This window comes from Dendrobates tinctorius, unplaced genomic scaffold (assembly GCF_039654945.1).
Source record: "Dendrobates tinctorius isolate UK_male_01 unplaced genomic scaffold, ASM3965494v1 ptg000070l, whole genome shotgun sequence".
NCBI lineage: Eukaryota > Metazoa > Chordata > Amphibia > Anura > Dendrobatidae > Dendrobates > Dendrobates tinctorius.
The window spans coordinates 11,238,468-11,259,700 of record NW_027361738.1 but is presented as its reverse complement, the minus strand read 5'-3'; the positions used below and the strand labels follow the sequence as shown (position 1 = coordinate 11,259,700).

At 43.8% G+C, this 21,233-nt stretch overlaps 1 protein-coding gene across 4 annotated transcripts; it reads left to right on the top strand.

The window, feature by feature from the left end:
• The first annotated feature begins 518 nt into the window (after positions 1 to 518).
• Positions 519 to 13,491, top strand: CBX3 (chromobox 3). 4 transcript variants are annotated; one of them, XM_073581378.1, is made up of 6 exons: positions 519 to 670; positions 1,158 to 1,229; positions 3,407 to 3,546; positions 10,010 to 10,172; positions 10,807 to 10,901; positions 12,922 to 13,491. In XM_073581378.1, exons 2-6 carry the CDS (start codon positions 1,206 to 1,208, stop codon positions 13,046 to 13,048), a joined length of 549 nt encoding a protein of 182 aa, XP_073437479.1. In that variant the 5' UTR covers positions 519 to 670; positions 1,158 to 1,205; the 3' UTR covers positions 13,049 to 13,491. The 4 variants fall into 4 exon arrangements, with proteins under 4 accessions (XP_073437479.1, XP_073437478.1, XP_073437480.1 ...); XM_073581377.1 differs by having other exon boundaries at positions 1,158 to 1,232; XM_073581379.1 differs by lacking the exon at positions 1,158 to 1,229 and having other exon boundaries at positions 521 to 670.
• Positions 13,492 to 21,233: the final 7,742 nt, after the last annotated feature.

Genomic DNA, 21,233 nt, shown 5'->3' with positions numbered 1-21,233 from the left:
AATAGAGGAGAGGTCAAGCATGCACCCCTCCAATCCATTCATGGCTGAGTTCTGTCTTTAGGATTGCTGGGGTTCCCTGTAGTCAGTCACCCAAAATTCAGTAAGTTACCCCTTATCATTGGAATTTGAGATAAATTGATTTATTTGGGGAATAACCGATACCAGATGGTATAGATACCAGACGTACAGAACCGAATCCTAATGGAGAATCTCCATCTCAGTAACAAGAATATCTTGTTTAGTGGTGTGGGGAGGCCCAACTAGAACAAGCTGTCAGCGTCCATCCCTGCACACACACATCTGCTGTACACACTACATCACATGTATACACATCTGTACATCTGCAGTACACATATCACATGTACACACATCCGCTCCACAATGCATTAGATTAACTGGCCGCCACATGCCGACTATTAACCCTGTGGTGCCCACACGTGAGCCGAGTGCATTGAGCACCCCAGCAGCCTGCCTCCACAGCAGTGAAGTGGTTAACCTTCGCGCCAGTAAAATCCCCGCCAGAAAGCTCGGAGCCCATTGTTCTACACGTCATCAGCACGCCACGCCCACCCGCGAGCGCCGTGACGTAAGCGCGACAGTAGAAGGCGGTTGTCGGTGAGAACTGAGTGAGAAGCAGCCCCGGGAGATAAGTGGGAGACGCGGCAGAGAGGTAGGTGGCCGCCGTGTGCCGGTGCTGCTGCGCTTCATGCTGGGGTAGCGGCCTGAGGGCCGGGGGTCGCTCCTGGACCCCGGGGCTATTGTGCAGATGTGCGGGATAATGGGACAATGTGCGTGGATGCAGTGGCGGGCAAGATGGCGTTGTGTGGCGGTGCTTCAGTAACGGCTCTTTCCCGCCACTGCATCTCTGCGCCGTGCAGGCGGGAAACCCCGGGCATGTGCGGCGGGCGCCGAGTCACGTGCTCCGCCGCTTCTATGGCGGAGCTCGGCGGTGAGCACGGCTAGTGTGTGTGGGGCAGGACCACCCTTCTACTGCCGCGATCGCCCCCGGGCTGTAATCTCTGCACCTCTCTAGCGGCCCCGCCATGAGCGCTGAGTGGTGGCCGCGCTCGCCTTGGCGCTCCTGCAGCGCTCGCCTTGTATCTGTGTTTTCGCCAGAGACCTGCATGTACTAAAAGCTGTATGTATTTCACACACAGGACTTCATAGTGCCGCACAGCGATAAGGGGACCAGATAATAGTATTAAATGCAGGCCAGTCTGGAGACGCAGGTAGTAAGTGACTCTTCTATTGTTATGTATAAGTCATGTATCCCGGGGTGCGGGCCCGGGGGCCGCCGCATGCGCGTCATTCCCGGTGGTCCCCGCGACACACGGACTAGTGAGAGGATGGTCAGCCCCGCTAATAGTCTCACGGGCTGTACTGCGCATGCGTGCACAGGGGCGGGGCCGCGCTCACACCAGGCCTAGGGTGATCAGGAGCGGTGCGGCCACCGTGCACTGACCGGTAGGTGGGGGGGCGGCCGCGGGAGACCTGAGCCGGGTGTGCCCGTGATTTGGGACGGGTTTTTGCGCGGCTTAATGATGCAGCCCCCGGCTACAGCTTTATAACAGCGCCTGCTGGATGCACTCCCAGGATGGATGGACGCCTGCCTCTGCAGCTATGTACACAGGGACTAGATCCGTGTGCACTGCTACAACATGGCTCCAGGGAGCGCCTACATCAGCCATCAGTGTCTGCCCAGGTGATGGGACCTTGTGTACGGCCGCCGTAAATGGGTAATGCAGTGCTCTAACGTAGTCCACGGTATGGGGGGTGTTACTACAGCCCCAACAATGCCTGATGGCCTGAAACAAAACCGGCCAGGCTGCAGCTTATTCTCAGCAGGATCTTCATCGTCCCAATACTGATGACCAGTCTTTAATACAGGCCATTGATGTGACTGGTGGGGCACATGAGACCCCCAGCTAATTGGGACCAGTGCTCAGATGTTCTGGCTGTTCGTTTTAGGAACAAATTACCAATTGAATCTGCTAAGTGTGGGGAAGGGGCTATTGGCTTCCATGGAGTGCACAGAAGAGTTAAGAATGCAGAACTCTTGAGGGGGGAAAAACCCCAAAACATCATCAATGGTGCCCTTCTGCTTGATGAAGGAAGCACTCCCAGATGTGTATTGATGTAACCACCTACTCCCTCTCTCTACGGTGTCCAGCACCATTTTCCTGCTGTTACTGCAGTTCAGAAGTCTCTTACAATATAGTCTATGGACTATAGTCTGAGGCTGCATAAAGTTGGGACCTGCAGAGCTGTGATGTCACTGAGAAGTGGAGCAGAATGGCGCTGGATCCCGGAGAGAGCAACGGTAGTTGTGCATTTATACTTGCACTACACTACATACGCTAAATAAAAAAATGGGAATGCTTCTTTAACCAATGCACAAAACCTAAACTGCCAGAGCAGACCCCACCGCTTGCTCCATCACTGTTCAGCAGCTGCTCTTGGCTGTTGTGGATTAACTCTGGTCATTCCTGATCAGAGCTGCAGCAGTTGCTCCAGTGTGCCAGAGCAGTCTTGTCCACCCCATGCATTGTTTGCATTCAGCCAGTGGTCGCTGATCAATGGTGCTGTTGTGGGGGAGGGCAAGGTCCCCCCCCCACACCCCTCCCCTGAGATCTGATATTGAAGTCCTATCCTAAGAATAAGTTGTCTTATCAGTGTAGTGGGAAACCCCATCACATGCCATGCACCCTGCAGTTCTTCACTGCTAATGTTTAAACTTTTTTTTTTCCTGTTATTGGAAATCTACAGTCTTCCTGAAAGTAGCTGTTGCGCTCAGTCTGGCTGCTGCTTCACATTGAGATGCAGTCTGTGTTGTCACAGGTAGTGAGTGGCACATTTGTGAGAATTCCCACCAGACTGCCTCCAGCCTACTGCTGGCTCATAGTTTCAGCGTTACTCAACAGCTAATGGAGGACGAGGAAATTCATGTTCCTGGATTTTACCAGATCTTACTAAAGTTGGAGCACTGCATGGTCATTTACATTTCTACCACAAAACCTTAGTTATATCTTGTATGTTTTAAATGCATGAAACTTTTTAAAGGGGTTGTACAAAGTTATTCATCTCATAGATGTGATGGGGGTCTTATCAATGGGATCTCCACTGATCCCAATTGCAGGAGCCTGTGTGATTCCCCTCTATATACAGTGGAGTTGCAAATGCTCCAGACATGGCTGTTAAGTCTTGTTCTCAGGATTAGTGGGGGACCCAGCAGTTGGATCTCCAGCAATCGGTAAGTTGTCCCATATCGCATAAGGGATGACTTATTAACTTGATACAACCCCTTTAAATTTTTATAAAGGGATGTTTTTATGATAAATTAAGTTAATGTTTTTGGCCTGTTTAGTACTTTATAATTTTTTTCTTTATTTTCTTGTCACCTTGACAGAAAATGGGGAAGAAGCAGAATGGAAAGGGCAAGAAAGTGGAAGAAGCAGAACCTGAAGAGTTTGTAGTTGAAAAGGTTCTGGACAGACGTGTTGTAAATGGGAAAGTTGAATACTATCTAAAGTGGAAAGGGTTCACAGAGTAAGTGTCATGGCCCACCCACCTTTCCCAAACACTTCGTCCAAAGATAAATGTTTTATTTCAAACATTGAACCTCTGGAAATAATCAAAGGAAGCAATCATGTATACATTGATATATACTAGTTAAAGCCAGAGCACGTTAAAGGATGTTCTTGCTGCAGAAGTTGGCATTTACCATCAATCATGAATTGGTATTTGTTTGCCTGGAGTGACCATGTACTGGTCTCGCTCCTGTCCCGCTGCTTGGTTTGTCTTTTAAGACTAAGGGTACCGTCACAATTTGCAACGCACCAGCAATCCTGACAACGATGCGACCTAGTAGGGATTGCTGGTGCGTCACTACGAGATGCTAGTGAGATGTCAAATCTCAACAGACAGCAACGATAGAGAACGATACGACGGTCATTGGAACTCTGTCTCTCAGACCTGTAGTATTGAGGTCGTTCGTCATTGTCCCTGTCAAACACAGCGATGCGTGCTGGCCAGCGGGACACCAGTGATCAAAAAATGGCCCAGGACATTCCTGCACGATCAGCGATATCCAGCAGGGGGGCCGGTTGCTGCTGCATGTCACATGTAGCGTGCTCGCTGTTGTGACGCATTAGCGATCTCGCTAGCAATCTTGCTTTGTGAGACGGGGCTTTAGGCCCCTTTCTCATTTCTTTCATTCCTATGCTTAGTAACTCGTCAGGGTTTACATCCTCAACCCCTGCAAAACTGCAGACGGGGTCATTGACTACAGTCATATACTCCTACAGGAGACAGACATAATGGACTGCTTCTGAGTGTCCACCTCTGGTAGGCATATACACCCAAAAAATGATGCACATGTTCACTGTTGGCACCATTAGTCAATGGCTCCCTCAGCATATACTCTGAAATGCTGTTCTGTGGTGAGTTTGGATGTAAGCCCTAGCGGGACCACTAACCATGGGGGTAATTGCAATGTGAAAGGGCCACAAGATGCAGAAATTAGTTCATTTTCCCAGTTGCACAGGTCTCGCATTGGTACTTAAAAACTCTCATCTGTTAAGACAGTCTGCAAAGCTGTGGCAGGATATTAACTGACTGCTCAGTTTACTCTTTTAACCAATTGTTTACCTCACCATAAGGAGCTTTGTTTTTGAATACTTATTTTGAAGCACTGCTCTTGAAGGCCAGGTTCACATTGCGTTAATACAGCCCATTCAATGCATAGCGTTGACTGGCTGCGTTAACGCTATAGCATAACGTGATATGCGTTATGCTATACTGCTAGCGCTGACTATTCATCAAGCGCTAACAGTGACGGAGCTTCAGACGCTGCAGCCCGCGTCTGAGGCTGTCAGTGAATGACGGCACACTGCGAATGCGTGCCGCTTCACGGCATGCGCCACATAATGGGGGTCTATGGCAGTGTTAAGGGACTGAGGTACACCGCGGTGTAACACAGTCCATTAAATGGACTGCCATAACTCGGTGTGCCCCCAGCCAAATACTAGCGCTCCTCCCCCTCCTGATAGCACATTTTCTGGATCCATGCACCCTGGAGATGGTGAACAATTACTATTAATTGGCTATGGACAATGCACTTTCAGCTTTATTGGTTTAGATGCATCTGACCTGGTTTATTAATCAATTGAACCTATCAGCTTTTCCTATAGGTCTATTATCTATTGTCCATATAATGTTTAAAACCTGATCCAGCTAAAATCAGTCTTTAACCCCTTAACCCCCAAGGTTGGTTTGCACATTCATGACCAGGCCAATTTTTACAATTCTGACCACTGTCCCTTTATGAGGTAATAACTCTGGAACGCTTCCATGGATCCCACTGATTCTGACATTGTTTTCTAGTGACATATTGTTCATGTTAGTGGTAAAATTTCATTCAAATAACTTGCGTTTATTTGTGAAAAAAACTGAAATTTGGCAATTTTCCAACTTTGAATTTTTATGCCCTTAAACCACAGATATGGCACACAAACTTAATAAATAACATTTCACATGTGTTTGAACATTTAACTTTTTTTATCACAAAAAAATTACTTCAGGTCCAATTTTTTTTTTTTTTTTACCAGGGGTAACAGGAGAAATTGGACTGCAAAAGTTATTGTGCAATTTTTCCTGAGTACGCTCATACCTGATATGTGGGGGGACCACTGTTTCAGCACATGGCTGAGCTCAGAAGGGAAATTGCAAAAAGCAAAATTGGCTGGAATTCAGATTGGACGCTATGTCACGCATGGCGAGCCCCTGATGGACCTAAACAGTGGAAACCCCCCCCCCCCCCCCCCGGAACTTATCTAGATATGTGGTGAGAACTTTGAACCCACAAGGGCTTCACAGAAGTTTATAACATACAGCGGTACAATTTAAAAAAATCAAATTTTTTCCATAAATTATATTTCACCCTCCATTTTTTTCCAAGGGTAACAGAACCCCAAAAGTTATTGTGCAATTTGTCCTGAGTATGCTGATACCCCATATGTGGGGGTAAACCACTATTTGGGCGCATGGCAGAGCTCGGAAGGGAAGCAGCGCTATTTGACTTTTTTGGCTGGAATTGGGATTTGACGCCATGCCGCGTTTGGAAAGCCCCTGATGTACCAAAACAGTGGAAACCCCCCACAAATGACACAATTTTTTTTTTTTTTTTTTTTTTATCCACAAACATGATCTTGGTCCCCAATTTTTTTTTTTTTTATTTTCCCAATGGTAACAGGAGAAATTGGACCCCAAAAGTTGTCCAACTTGTCCTGAGTATGCTGATACCCCATATGTGGGAGAAAACTACTGTGTGGGCACACGTCAGGGCTCGGAAGGGAAGTAGTGACGTTTTGGAATGCAGACTTTGATGGAATGGTCTGCAGGTGTCATGTCGCGTATGGAGAGCCTCTGATGTGCCTAAACTGTTGAAATGCCCCACAAGTGACCCCCATTTTGGGAAATAGACCCCCCCCCCTCCCCAAGGAACTTATCTAGATGTGTGGTGAGCGCTTTGAACCCCCAAGTGCTTCATAGAAGTTTATAACGCCCGGGCGTGAAAATAAATCAATTTTTTTCCACAAAAATGATATTTTTGCCCCCAATTTTTTATTTTCCTAAGGGTAACAGGAGAAACTAGACAACAAAAGTTGTTTTGCATTTTGTCCTGAGTAGGCTGATACCCCATATGTGGGGGTAAAACATTGTTTGGGCACATGGCAGAGCTTGGAAGGGAAGGAGCACCATTTGACTTTTTCAACGCAGAATTGGCTGGAATTGAGATCAGACACCATGTTGTGTTTGGAGAGCACCAGATGTGCCCAAACAGTGGAAACCCCCCCCCCCCCCCAAATTCTAACTCTAGCCCTAATGGGGAAAATGGAAATACATGTTTTATTTTTCCCTAACTAAGGGGTTTGATTTACTATTTATAGCGGGTTTTTATTTTTGGCAGCTGTCACACGCTAAGACACTTTTTATTGTAAAAATAGTTTTTGTATCACCACATTTTGAGAGCTATAACCTTTCTGTATTTTGACCCACCGAGTCATGTGAGGGCTTATTTGAGTTGACGTTCTTATTGGTACCATTTTCGGGCATGTGACATTTTTTGATTGCTTTTTATTCCGATTTCTGGGATGCAGAATGAACTAAAACCAGCATTTTAAGAATTTCTTTTGCGGGGTGCGTTTACACCGTTCGTGTGTGGTAAAAGTGATAAGGCGGTTTTATTCTTCGGGTAAGTGCGATTACAGTGGTACCTCATTTATGTAATTTTTTTGTTTGGCGCTTTATGCAATGAAAACCATTTTATATAAATTTTTGCATCGCTTTATTCTGCGAGCTATAACTTTTATTTTTTCCGCTGATGCTGTATGGCGGCTCGTTTTTTGCGGGACAAGATGACATTTCAGCGGTATCATGGTTATTTATATGCGTCTTTTTGATTGCGCGTTATTGCACTTTTTGTTCGGTGGTATGATAATAAAGCATTATTTTTGTTTTTAAGGGGGTTAACTAATGGGACAGTGTTATAGGGTGGGTCATTACAGACGTGACAATAACAAATGTGTACTTTTATTTCCCAAAAATTTATTAGGGAATTTTTTATAACTTATTTTTACACTTTTTTTAACTTTATTACATTGTCCCAGGGGGGACATCAGTCATGTGACAGATCGCTGAGACAGATGAGCGATCTGTCACAGGCAGTGCAGAAGGCTTCCTCGTGCCTGTGCTTTGCAGGCACTGAGGAAGCCAGCTCCCTGCAGGCCCCCGCTGCCATTTTAGATTTGGGGACCTGCAGGGAAGGAGATCCCCCCCCCCCCAGCAGTGCTGCACATCGTGCTGCTGCAGGGGTCTCAGGGAAGCACGGAGGGAGCCCCCTCCCTTCCTATGCTTCCCTAAACCCCCGTTACACTGCAATCGTGTCTGATCGCAGTGTGCCAGAGGGTTAACGTGTCGTGGGCGGTCCGTAACCACCCCTAACATAGCGCCGGGTGTCAGCTGTGATTATCAGCTGACACCCAGCCGCAATCAGCAGCGCTCACCACTGACGCACTATCCCGTCTCTGGGAATCAAGTCCCAGGGCACATGGACGGGATAGTACGTCATATGGCAGAAAGGGGTTAAACCTGACACAACTTTTTTTTTTTTACAAGATTAATGCTGGATGGATGATTACTGCACTTAGCCTTAGGGTGTGTGCACATGCTGCGGATTTGGCCCTGCGGATCTGCAGCAGTTTTTGCTGCAGTGTACGGTACCATTATAACCTGTGGATTTGCTGCGGTTTCAAATCCGCAGCATGTCACTACTTTTTGCAGAATCTGCTGCGGTTTCACACCACCTCCATTGTAGGTGTGAAACCGCAGGTCTTTTGACCTGTGGATTTACCTGCAGATTTTGCTAAATCTGCACAGAAAATTCCGCAGGTGAATCTGCAGTGTGTGCACACAGCCTAAGGGTTATGTTTCCATGGTCAGTAAACGCTGTGGGTTGGATGCTGCGTGCAGCATCCAATCCACGGTGGCCAGATGTTACTGCATAGTGGAGGGGATTTTATGAAATCCCATCTCCACTGTGTGCAGGGACGCCTCCCGACTTCCCTGCGTAACCCGACATGCAGCGCGTCTTTCTAAACTGCAGCATGTCTATTTATCTTGCAGAGACACTCAGTCTCTGCAAGATAAATCACTGTATGTCTAGGGTGCTGTAATTCCGCATGGTTCAATGAACACATGCGGAATCACTGCGCATACAAAAGCCGGCAGCGCTTTGGACAGAGCTGCATCCAAAGCACTGCCAATACTGACCATGGAAACTTAGCCTTAGGTAGCATGTGACCCTGATTTCTGCTGTTAAAACTTTTTTAAATTTTCTTTGAAATGGTTGTATATTAGCTGAATTTCTGGAGTCATCGATTCATGAGTTGCACATGGAGCAAGTCAGCATTGGGAGAAGATAACTGCTCATGAACCTCAGGTTGTCTGGCAAGATGTGTTGGGTGAAACTTAACTTTAATCCCTGTAACATGCCATTTTGGCACAAAACATTGTCGTATATGTAACAATGAATCATCCAAAGTACTACATATTAAAAGTACTAGTGGTATTTTTTACTGGTGACTTAGTCACTATTTCATCAGTTTTTGTAAGTTAAAACCTGAAGGGATTCAAAACACATGCAGATTTCAATCTTTGTCTCACCAGGACAAATGCTTTTAATCTGCAGGTTTATAGTGTTATAATGCTGGCTGGTGTCCGCTTGTAGCTGAATGCTGTGGGGAGAACTATTTTCCCAAGCAGCATTCTGGTGTCAGGCAGTGCTGGTGCAGGTTGTCATCTCTGAGAATACGCTAGAGTGGCAGCTGTAAGAGTGCCACTGGCCCTGACTGACAGCTGAGCCCACCTGCAGAGGGAGTTAGTCAGGGCCGGCTGCGTGGCTACAGATGCCGCTTTGCATTGTCAGAGCCGTGACTGAACTGAAACCAGAATGCTGCAGGGGAGAATAAAGTTGACTTTCTCCCTGCCACATTTGTCCTACGTGTAGGTGCCGGACAACATTATAACCCTATTCACCTGCAGGCTAATAGCATTTTTTTTTTTTTTCTGATGCAGGTTCCCTTTATTATTCTCACCCCTGAGTAAATGATTATGGCTTAATTTTACTGGCATTACTTAATGTCCACTTAACTAAAAGTGGAAAATCCCTTAACATATATATACCATGGTAAGGAATTAAAATCCACAGCACTGATTACTTTGCTTTAGATTTTTAGTAAAATCTCTAACTATGGTGGCATTGTAGATTTACTGCAAGATAATCTGATGCAGAAAATAAAAGGCATGGATGCTTAGTTTTAACTAGCCTTTAGTACATTTATTTGAGTTTTTTTTTTTTTTTTGTTTTGACTTTCTCAAACTAGTAGACTAGTTTCTTGCTTTGATGTTCTGTATGAGATCTATACTATTCTTACAGTCATTTGTCTTGCAGTGCAGACAATACTTGGGAACCAGAAGAGAACTTGGATTGTCCAGAGTTAATTGAAGCTTTTCTCAACTCGCAAAAAGCTGGCAAAGAAAAATCAGATGGCAAGCGAAAATCTGTGTCAGACAGTGAATCTGAAGAAAGCAAAACAAAAAAGAAACGAGAATCGGTATTGTGATCTAATTCTTGCGCTACTTGTCACTGATGGTTGACAGTGTAATCACTTATGTCCTCTTAACTCAATTGAAACAATTTTAGAAGTTTAATATGAGTTTTTTGTAATTGTAGAAGATACCTTAACCACACATCCAATTAGCCACTGCAGCTAAACAGAGTCTTTGAAACTGAACATGAGGCTCTTGGTTAACACTGATCAGTGTATAAACACACTGCTCTGTCGGGGAACCTATAAAGTAGGTCGTTGCTTTGTTGGGTGGTGCACTTTCTGCTGACCATCACAATACTGTGCCTTTATTAGTTGCCACTACTAGAACTAGATATAATATAGCGACGTGTTCAGACTGTTGCATTTAATTAAGTTTTTGGCCAACTTGTGTCTGGCTTGGTATTGCCCTCTCACCCCATTATAAGTCACTGCCAGACTTCTTAATGGTTATCTTAAGTAAAAACAAAAGCATTGGGTGCCCAACTTTCTTAACGTGAGTCATGAGACTTAGATCAAATGGTTGTTCATTCCTGCCGAAATCATGCATTTCCTCTCACTTGTGTATTGGGGATCCTGTTGCTGCTTTGTGCTGGTGTTCCAACAACTTATTTTTTCATACTTCCTTAACCTTGTTTAGGCTGACAAACCAAGAGGCTTCACTAGAGGATTAGAACCAGAGAGGATAATTGGAGCTACAGACAGCAGCGGGGAGCTGATGTTCCTTATGAAATGGTATGTAATGTGTTCTGGTTATGTGATCAGGTGCAATGACTTGGGAAGTGGACATTATGCTTAAGCTGCTGCCCACTTCTGTATTTTTGGTTAAATCCCTAAATGTATGCAAAAAACGTTTATTAAAAACCACTTGTGGACTATCTTCACTTTTCATCTACCTCCTACAGCACCTGTGTAGATCTATGCATCTCCAGAGTGGCATATAACAAATCTGATCCTGTAGCTCTATCTGCATTATCAATGCCCTACTTCTTGCTAATAGAAATACAGTAGGTAATTTATGTAACTTTGGCATCTGACTACAGTAGTTGTCTGAAAACCCATTAACCCCCAGAGGTATTCGTTTGTTTCTGCTCTCCTTCATAGTGCTTCTTATTTTTGTGCCAATGTGGCTCTGTGACGGCTTGTGTTTATTTTTGTGGGGCGAGTTTGATTTTTTTTTTTTTTCTCCCGTTTTCTAGTACATGACAAAACCAATGGGGTTGTTCAAAATTACAAGTGTGGTGAAACTGCAAAAAAAGTGCAATCCCACACTTGTGTTTTGGCTTTTGTACTAGGTTCAATGCTACAACTGATCTGCAATTATGATTCTCCAGGTCATTATGAGTTTAGACACCAAACATGTATAGGCTCCTATTTATCTAGGTGGTAAAAAATTTAAAATTTGCTTAAAAAATAAAACCACTGTTTTCCGATACCGTAGTGTCTCCATTTTTCTTGATCTTACATTGGGTGAGGGCTTATTTTTGTGTGCCAAGCTGATGTTAATGATACCATTTTGGTGCATATAGCTTTTGATTGCCTGTTATTGCATTTTAATGCAATGTTGAAGTGACCAAAAAAAACTAATTCTGGTGTTTTGACTTTACTTCTCACTGCACCATTTACCGATCAGGTTAATCTTTTAATTTTTTTTTTTTTTTTTTTTTTTTTTTTTTATGGTGCAAAAGGGGTGACTTAATTTTTTTAACTTTTTTTTTTTTTTCTTTTGGCATGCTTCAATCTGAACTATGTAGCAGACCTGAGGCGGTTATCAGTTCTACAGTATGTAGTAGAATTACTCACTTGCTATGAACGCCAACCACTGGGTGGCGCTCACAGCAAGCCGGCACAGACAACCATAGGTTTTCCAGGAGACCTCCGGTTGTCATGCCAACACTGGTGACCCATGATCATGTGATGTGAGTGGACTTCTGGTGCAGTTGCCTGAAGCGCTTGTTAAATGCTGCTTGTCAGCGGCATTTAAAGGGTTAATAGCCATGGGTGGATCGCAATTCCACCCACGGCTACTGTGGGCACATGTCGACTGTTCAAAACAGCTGACGTGTCCCGGGAAAGATGTGGGCTCACCGCCGAAGCCCACATCAAAGGGAGGGAGTCAGATATTGGCGTACTACTACACCAGATGTTGGAAAGGGGTTAAAGGTTACCTGTCACCAGGTTGGACAGGTATGAGATACTGGCCACCACCTCTCAGGCCTGATATACAGCATTCTATAATGATGTATATCAGCCCCTGATGTGCAAGACAAGAGACCCCTTATACTCACCTGTGGGGTGGTCTAAACCTATGGATGTTGCTGGTCTTGGTCCTATGCCTACCTTCTTGTGATGCTGTCCTTCTTGCAGATGATGCATCCCGGCCTCTCCTGCCAGATGTACTTCTCTGCCCTAGCTAGGGCGGAGTAAAACAGTGTTTTGGGGCTCTTTGACCCTTCTTGGCACCTGCGCACTGCCATACTTTACTCTGCCCTAGCTAGGGCAGAGAAGTACATCTGCGCAGGAGCACAATGCTGTTGGGACTAGGGATGATGTGACTGAACTCTGTGCTTGCTCCTGAGAGGTGACCACTATACCTAGTGCAGGGCCATAAGGTACATTGTGTCTGTCCTGACCAGTGTTCCTTCTTGGTGTTATGAAGCATTTGACAATATTGACATTCTACAAACTTCATTGTTGCTCTGAATTTGAGTCTTGCATAATTCTGGGGGTTTGAACATATAACATATTCTTGCAGGAAAGACTCCGATGAAGCTGACCTGGTCCCAGCAAAAGAAGCAAACATGAAATGTCCTCAAGTTGTAATTGCGTTTTACGAAGAAAGATTAACATGGCACTCTTGTCCAGAAGATGAAGCGCAATAAAGTCATTGGTAGACTTTTTTTCTTTTTACTTTTTTAACGTTTTTTTCTTTTGGCCACCTGAAGCATAAGGTTATAAAGTTAGGTTGTTTTTATTTCTTTTCTGAATAAACCACACCAGTAATTTGGCTAAATGTGGCCCCCCAGAAAAATGTACCTGGCCTTGTAGAGCATCTGATACATACATGTATTGGCTCTGTCTAGGCTTTTTTTATGAATCAAGCATCTATAATACAGACTTGCAAGTGTTTTGTAGCCTTCAATTGATGTGCATGTTAATGCTGTAGACCAATCTTTATCATTAGGTTGTTAGCTCTGGTGTTGCTTCAGTAGAAGTGCTCCAGAGACCTCTGTAGTAAGTGGAATGTTACCTGACTGTATATTGTTTACTTCAATGTAAATACTGGTGAGCAGTGTTCAATAAATAGTTTTATATTCTCATGTGACTCCAGCCTCGTGAGCATGATCATGTTGGATCTTAAAGGATAACTGTACTGGAACATAACTCCTCATAAGGTGTCCTGTGTACATGAGTAATAACACTGGCCATTATTACTTGTGTCCTGCATTTTCCCCTCTGCAGGCTTTAGCTCTAATTAGCAGACAAGTCTGAACTGGTTGCATACTAGCTGCTATAATCTGCCATACTCAGTATCCTCCATACCAAATGATGGGCTGTGCTCCGTGACTCCACAGGGAGCCTGCAGTCAATATGGAGCTGCAGTCGATGGAGGGGGAATTTTTTTTTATTATGCTCTGCAGTCTATTTAATTAAAGAACACCTTATCTCAAGGGAAATACTAAACATTTATTCCAGGGTTCAGTGTCATGCTCTCTTGTATGGGACCAAACCTAAGATGCTCTTAAACTTGTGTGAATTTTCACATTTGAATGATAAAATATGTACACAATTTTTTATTTTTTTTTTTACAGGCAATAATTGGTACATAGTAATATTGCCCCTTAAGCTTTTCCACAATTCCTTCATGTGATTCTGTATCAGAGGGACAGCATAGGAACCTCTCCATCCATTTCTGTCCATGTAGAGCTAAACTTTTTTTTTTTTTTTTTTCTTATGCCTCATTTGGTGCAAAGCTCTCCTTATCTTGTCAGTGCTGATAAAACTTTAAAAGGGAACCTGTCATTGGGAATAACTGTTAACCTGCATATATGGGGTTAATCTGCATATTAGCAGTGTTATTTTTGGTGACCGTTTCCCTTAAAGCAGTCTTGCAGAAGGGGTGTGTCAGCAAGCCAAGCAAATTCCTGGAAATTTACACAACTTGGAGTAAATTATGAGAAATATATTGAAGACCACCACAAGCCGTGCTGCTGATTCTGGAGGAAAGGTTGGCACCACTGCTGAAGTGTGTGCTCAAGGAAAGTACTGCAGTGCTGACTTACTGTAAGCAAAAACCTCAGAACCAAAATAAAGGAGACTTTAAGATTTGGTGCAATAAGTGAATATTTTATTTTTGATCAAGCAAGAAAAGGTCAGATGTTTTCACACTGTCTTTATCATGGACATTTGGTATAGTAAAGGAGCCAAGCATTGGGGTAGATGTGGCTGTGTATCGTTGGTGCACAGCAGCTAAAAGTTCCAAATTCATAGTGTTGCTTTCCTCTTAATGAATTTGGCACATCTTACTTGAGCAGACTCTTCATGGAAAGTGGTGTGCCAAATGTGAGTTTTGGTAAATTGGTGCTTCAGTGTCATTAGTAACAGTTCTGACCCATACAAGCCATTGTCCATCCTTCCTGTGGCTCAGGAGGGGAACTTTTTTTTTTTTTTTTTTTTTTTTTTTTTTTTTCCCCCCATTTTGAAGGTAATTTGGATATTTAAACCATCCTTTGGGGTCCTTAAAAATCACGTGCTGACTTTGGCCATGAAACACAATGACGCTAGCACTGGTGTCAAGACGTACTGTTTCATCTTATTGCTTATTAGTGGACACTGCATACACATGCTCAGAGCAAGAGGAAATTAAGGAGCTGGTGGCCATCAAAATAAAGCTGCTGACCTAAGCTCTGCGGTGCCCAGAAATCTTGGGCCAGATAAAAGGTCAAGGGCTGCAAACTGCCTGCAGGCCTGAGGATCTCCAACCTTGCTGTAGCTAATTACCAATAATACACAGGCAACGCACTGCACAGGTAATGTGTTTGTTATGACAGCTCCAGGATGGTGCACACTTCCTAATACTGTATACAACTGTAGTCCCACCACTCTTGAGCATTATACAGCTTTCTTACAATAACTATGCATATGTAATGTGCTATTTGATGTGTATAGGGGCCTCTAGTCACCATTGCAGATACCTTTCGGCCATCTGTCTACAATTCCCCATACTTGGGACCTCTCAACTCACCTGATTGTGGCTGATCTCCAGGGACAATAGAAGGATCTGTTGGTAAAACTTAGCAGGGAGTTTTGAGGACAGGCTGTTGGACCGTATTGGGTTTAACCAGCTTTCGTTGGTGTGTGGGGCCCTGAAATTTAGCAGTGTTATCTGCTCAGAAGGGTAAGTACTTAGCCACGAGGCAGATTTGGTCTATATTGGAAATTAATCTAGAAATCTTTCTATTATGTCTGCCCTGTGGTTGAGATTTAGTCTGGGTCTTCTTGAAATGCTCATGTAACGTATTGCACAAATCTGTGTGAATTAGGCCCTATAATTCTGAAATATAACATGCCTGCTCTGTTTAGCATTTCAGGCTTTACATACAAGCCTTTTAGGTGCAATTGTGACATCTTTCTGTATTCATGGTGTGAATGAACTGATTTCACTTGATCAGATCAATTTGATTTAAGCAGTTATTCAGTTTAGTTGCTTCCATCAGAAGCCACTAGGTGGTGCACTTACTACACTGAAGGTTGTCAGATCCATTATTGAAAGTGTGCCAGGATGTGTGTGCAAGTGGTCTCTTCAGAGGAAGAGGACTAGAACTCTAGTGCCACCTATTGGAAGTAGCAATCCTAAGGCTGTGTGCCCACTTTGCATTTTTTTTTAAGCGTTTTTGCAGCCTTATTCTTTAACGGAAATGCTTAAATGCTAACAAAATGCATCCCATGCAATTCTATGGGATTCTGCAGTTGCTGTGTCAATGCTGCGGATTTTACCGCTACGGAATCGCATAGCGGTAAAATCCGCAGCATTTTCATTATTTCTGCGGAATTGTGGCGATTCTGCAGCCACAGGATGGCATTGAAACGCTCACTTTATGCATGTGGCTATGCCCACCATGCATAAAGTGAGCGCTTCATGTGCGGATGGTACCCAGGGTCTGGAGGAGACTCCATGCACTGGGTAACATATTCCTGTAAACAATAGAATTAAAATAAAGGATATTCTCACCTTCTGGTGGCCCCCGGAGTCCTTCCCGCCTCTCAGCCACGCTGCCAGCATCTTCTGTTCCCAGGCGTGCTTTGCGAGAATCACCTGAGATGACGTCGCAACCACTGTCATCAAAGGTCCTTCGTGCAAAGCATCCCTGGGAACAGAACTTGCTGGCAGCGTCGCTGAGGACTCCTGGGGCAGTCGGAAAGTGAGAATATAACCATATTTTTTTTAACCCCTTTCTGTCATGTGATGTACTATCCCGTCTATGTGCCCTGGGACGAAATTCCCAGGGACGAGAGTACGTCACAGCGATCAGCAGCGCCCACATGGTGAGCGCTGCTGATCGCAGCCGGGTGTCAGCTGACTGTGTTTTGGAAAAAAAAAACAACAAACCAGTACACAAATTTGGTATCGCTGCGTCCGTAACAACCCGCCCTATAAAACTGTCCCACTAGTTAACCCCTTTAGCGAACCCCTTAAAAAATAAAACTAAGCAAAAAATGCTTCATCATACCGACAAACTGCAATAACGCGCAATCAAAAACACATAAATATCCATGGTACCACTGAAAATGTCATCTTGTCCTGCAAAAAACGAGCCGCCATACAGAATCATCAAAAAAATAAAGTTATAGCTCGCAGAATAAAGCGATGCAAAAATAATTTTATATTAAATTGTGTTCATTGCATAAAAGCGCCAAAACATAAATGACCTAAATGAGGTATCACTGTAACCGTACTGACCCAAACAATAAAACCGCTTTATCAAGAGAAAAATAATAGAATTAAAAAAAGGATTGATTTCCATTTTCCGGTTAGGGCTAGGGGTGTGTTAGGGTTGGAGTTATAATTGGGGGGGGGGGGGGGGGGGGGGGTTTCCACTGTTTGTTTCAAAGTGCTCACCACACATCTAGATAAGTTCCTTAGGGGGTCTAGTTTCCAAAATGGGGTCACTTGTGGGGAGCTTCAATAGTATAGGTACATCAGGGGCTCTCCAACCGCACATGACACCCACAGACCATTCCATCAAAGTCTGCATTCCAAAACGTCACCATTTCCCTTCTGAGCCCTGACGTGTGCCCATACAGTAATTTTCTCCCACATATGGGGTACCAGCATACTCGGGACAAACTGGACAACAACTTTTGGGGTCCAATTTCTCCTAGTACCCTTGGGGAAGATAAAAAAAACTGACTAAAATCATGTTTGTGGGGAAAAAAATACAATTTTTTTTTTTTTTATTTTTTTTTTTCTTTTATTTTCACACCCGGGCGTTATAAGCTTCTATGAAGCCCTGGGAGGTTCAAAGTGCTCACCACACAACTAGAGAAGCTCCTTGGGGGTCTAGTTTCCAAAATGGTGTCATTTGTTGGGGGTTTCCACTGTTTTGGTACATCAGGGGCTTTCCAAACGCGACATGGTGTCCGATCTCAATTCCAGCCAAAAATGTCAAATGGCGCTGCTTCCCTTCTGAGCTCTGCCATGCGCCCAAATAGTGGTTTACCCCCACATGTGGGGTATTGGCATACTCAGGACAAATTGCACAATAACTTTTAGGGTCCTGTTACCCTTGGAAAAATAAAAATTGGGGGTGAAAAGATCATTTATGTGGAAAAATTTTTTTAATTGTACTGCTGTATGTTATAAACTTCTGTGAAGCCCCTGTGGGTTCAAAGTTCTCACCACATAGCTAGACAAGTTCTTTGGGGGGTCTAGTTTCCAAAATGGGGTCACTTGTAGGGGGTTTCCACTGTTTAGGTACATCAGGGGCTCTCCAAACGTGATATGGTGTCTGATCTGAATTCCAGCCAATTTTGCATTGAGAGTCAAACCGCTCCTTCCCTTCTGAGCTCGGCCGAAACAGTGGTTCTCCTCCCCCCCCCCCCCCCATCAAGTATCGGCGCACTCAGGACAAACTGCACAATAACTTTTGCAGTGCAATTTCTCCTGTTACCTTTGGTAAAATAAAAAAATTGAATCTAGTGTTTTTTTGTGGAAAAAAGTTAAATGTTCGTTTTTTTTTTTTTTTAATATTCAAAAAATTCCTGTGAAGTACCTGAAGGGTTAATAAACTTCTTGAATGTGGTTCTGAGCACCTTGTAGGGTACAGTTTTTAGAAAATACCCAGAATGGTGTCACTTTTATCATAGACCCCTCAAAGTGGCTTCAAATGTGATTTGGTCCCTAAAAATAAAATGGTGTTGCAAAAATGAGAAATCGCTGGTCAACTTTTAACCCTTAACTTCCTAACAAAAAAAATTTTGGTTCCAAAATTGTGCTCATGTAAAGTAAACATGTGGGAAATTTGTGCAAAATTTTTGCCAAATTTCTGTTTTTTCACAAATAAACGCAAGTTATTTGAATGAAATTTTACCACTGACATGAAGTACAATATGTCACGAGAAAACAATGTCAATCACTGAGGTCCATGGAAGCGTTCCAGAGTTATAACCTCATACAGGGACAGTGGTCAGAATTGTAAAAATTGGCCTGGTCATGAACATGCAAACCACCCTTGGGGGTTAACATTCATCTTTTACTATTGATGCTGCGTAGGCAGCATCAATAGTAAAAAGTTGGTCACACTTGTCAAGCACTATGCTTGACAAGTATGACCAACCTGCAATCACTTTCCAAGCGATGCTTGGAAGGCGCAAGCATTCTGCAAGCTAAAAACACTTGCAAAACGCTTTTTTTTTTGCAGGAAAATGCATGCGAATTCCACATGCGTTTTACCCGCGGCAGGGACTTATGGAAACGTGGACATTTCTGCAATGTGGGCACATAGCCTTAATGTCAGTATCAACCCTGTCATGAGTCTTGCTATATGACTTGGGATAAAAGCCAAACCATAATCTCTACTAGCAGATGCTGTGTTTCAAGGTACTGCCCCTCATCAGTGCAAAGTGTGAGATCTGGTTTGGCTGGGTGAGAGGTGTCTGGGACCCAAGGGGTAAGGTTTCTCCTTGGGATTTGAGTTTGTCCTACAGCATGGATGGCTTTCTTGATCACAATGTTTATAAACTCTGTATAAAAAAAAAAAAATTTCTCTGGCTTTCTGTGACTTATTCCACATAAGACTTGACCTCTTCAGACTGTGTGCTTTGATATAACTTAGATTTAATTTCAGTCTACTTTTTCAAGTGAATCCAGCAAGAGTAAGCCTTTCATGTTTCTTAACCTATAGTTTCCAAATATTCACTATGTATTGAATACCCTGTGAAGTTTGTAAGCTCCAACCATATCTGTAAATTGTCTTATTTAGAAGTTCTCAACTGTACACCCTTCACAGCTAATCCCCAAAACTTTTTTTAAAACTTCCTGTGACTTTTTTTTTTAGTGAGGGATGTATTCAGGAGCATGGAGCTGCAATCAATTCCCTGCACCTTTTTATCACTGCACTCCGTTCTCCTGCTTCTTTTGCCACCATCCCATGATGTCCAGAATCAGTTGTGGTGATGGAGTCCAATAGAAATAACCGCAACGGTGCTGCTATCTTCGCCTCCATCACTGAATTAGACTGATGGAAGCATCTCGCTTGCCCCCCCCCCCCCCCCCCCCCCCCCCCCCCCCCCCCCCCCCCCCCCCCCCCCCCCCCCCCCCCCCCCCCGATGACCATTTGTTTAGTTGCGGTCACATGCTGTAGGGTGGCACTGTCAATCACCTTGATTTTTCTCTGCCCATGATGATGTCTCATTTCTGTTAAAGGCAGTGGAGGGAATTTTCAGAGAAAAATGGATATTTATGGGGGAAATCTTAATACATTGGACAACCACTTTACACATGTGCTGTACATGTATGAAGCAGGTTCAGGAGGTGACCCCACTCCATACTCAGCCTTATGCTGGCTGGACATGCCTCTTGACCATCGCAGTTAGACTGGAGCGCTGTCCTTTGTTAACCTGTTAAATGCTGCTGACAGGGGTGTGGCATTTAATGCGACCATCGGCGCACCTGTGATGTGATTGTGGGTCGACGATGGATTTCTACTATAGGGGACCAATTGAAGATCGCAGTGTCTGTGATTACAGAGGTCATTTGAAACCCAACCGGTGGCTTCAAAGGAGACCGTAATTTTCACTATATGCAGGGATGCTGTGGTATTGCTGTATATAGCACTAGTGTCCAGACAATCACGGCTTTAAAGGGAATCTGTCAGCAGGATTGTGCTCAGTAACCTACAACCACAAGGCTGATTTCATGGCATCAACCAAGGTATATTAATCAGTATAATGGCACTGACCTAACACTGTAGGTTACTGTGCACAATCCTGCTGACAGGTTCCCTTAACACCTCTAAAGAGGATAATATAGTAGGAATAGTTTAAAAATTAAAAAAAAGTTCAAATAATCCCTTTTCCCTAATAAAAATATAATTGGTTTCTCAGAGTTCAGAAAAGTCTGATTTATCAAAACAAAAATAATTAACCCAATTGTTAAATACCATAAACAAAAAAAAATTACCCTTCATTTTAGCACATAGGTATATAATTCAAAAGTACATTTTGTCCTGCAAAAAACAAGCCCTCATGTCTGTGGACAGAAAAATGCTTATTTACTTACTGGTAATTGTGTTTTTCGGAGCCCATGACAACACCACGAGAGAGGGATCCGCCCTTCAGGGATAGGAAACCTACAGACATAAAAGTCTGGCACCCCTCATCAGTTAGATTACAGAGCACGAGAGGACCTCCCAGGTTAGAAGCATTTTACTGTATTAAACTGCAGAATTTAAGATGCACCCCAAATTTTGAGGAGAAAAATAGGGAAAAAAAAAAAATGTTGGTGGTGCTTATAATCCATGCGTCTTATTGATTACTGGAGGGTGGTTGCTGTGGTGAAGCGGGGTC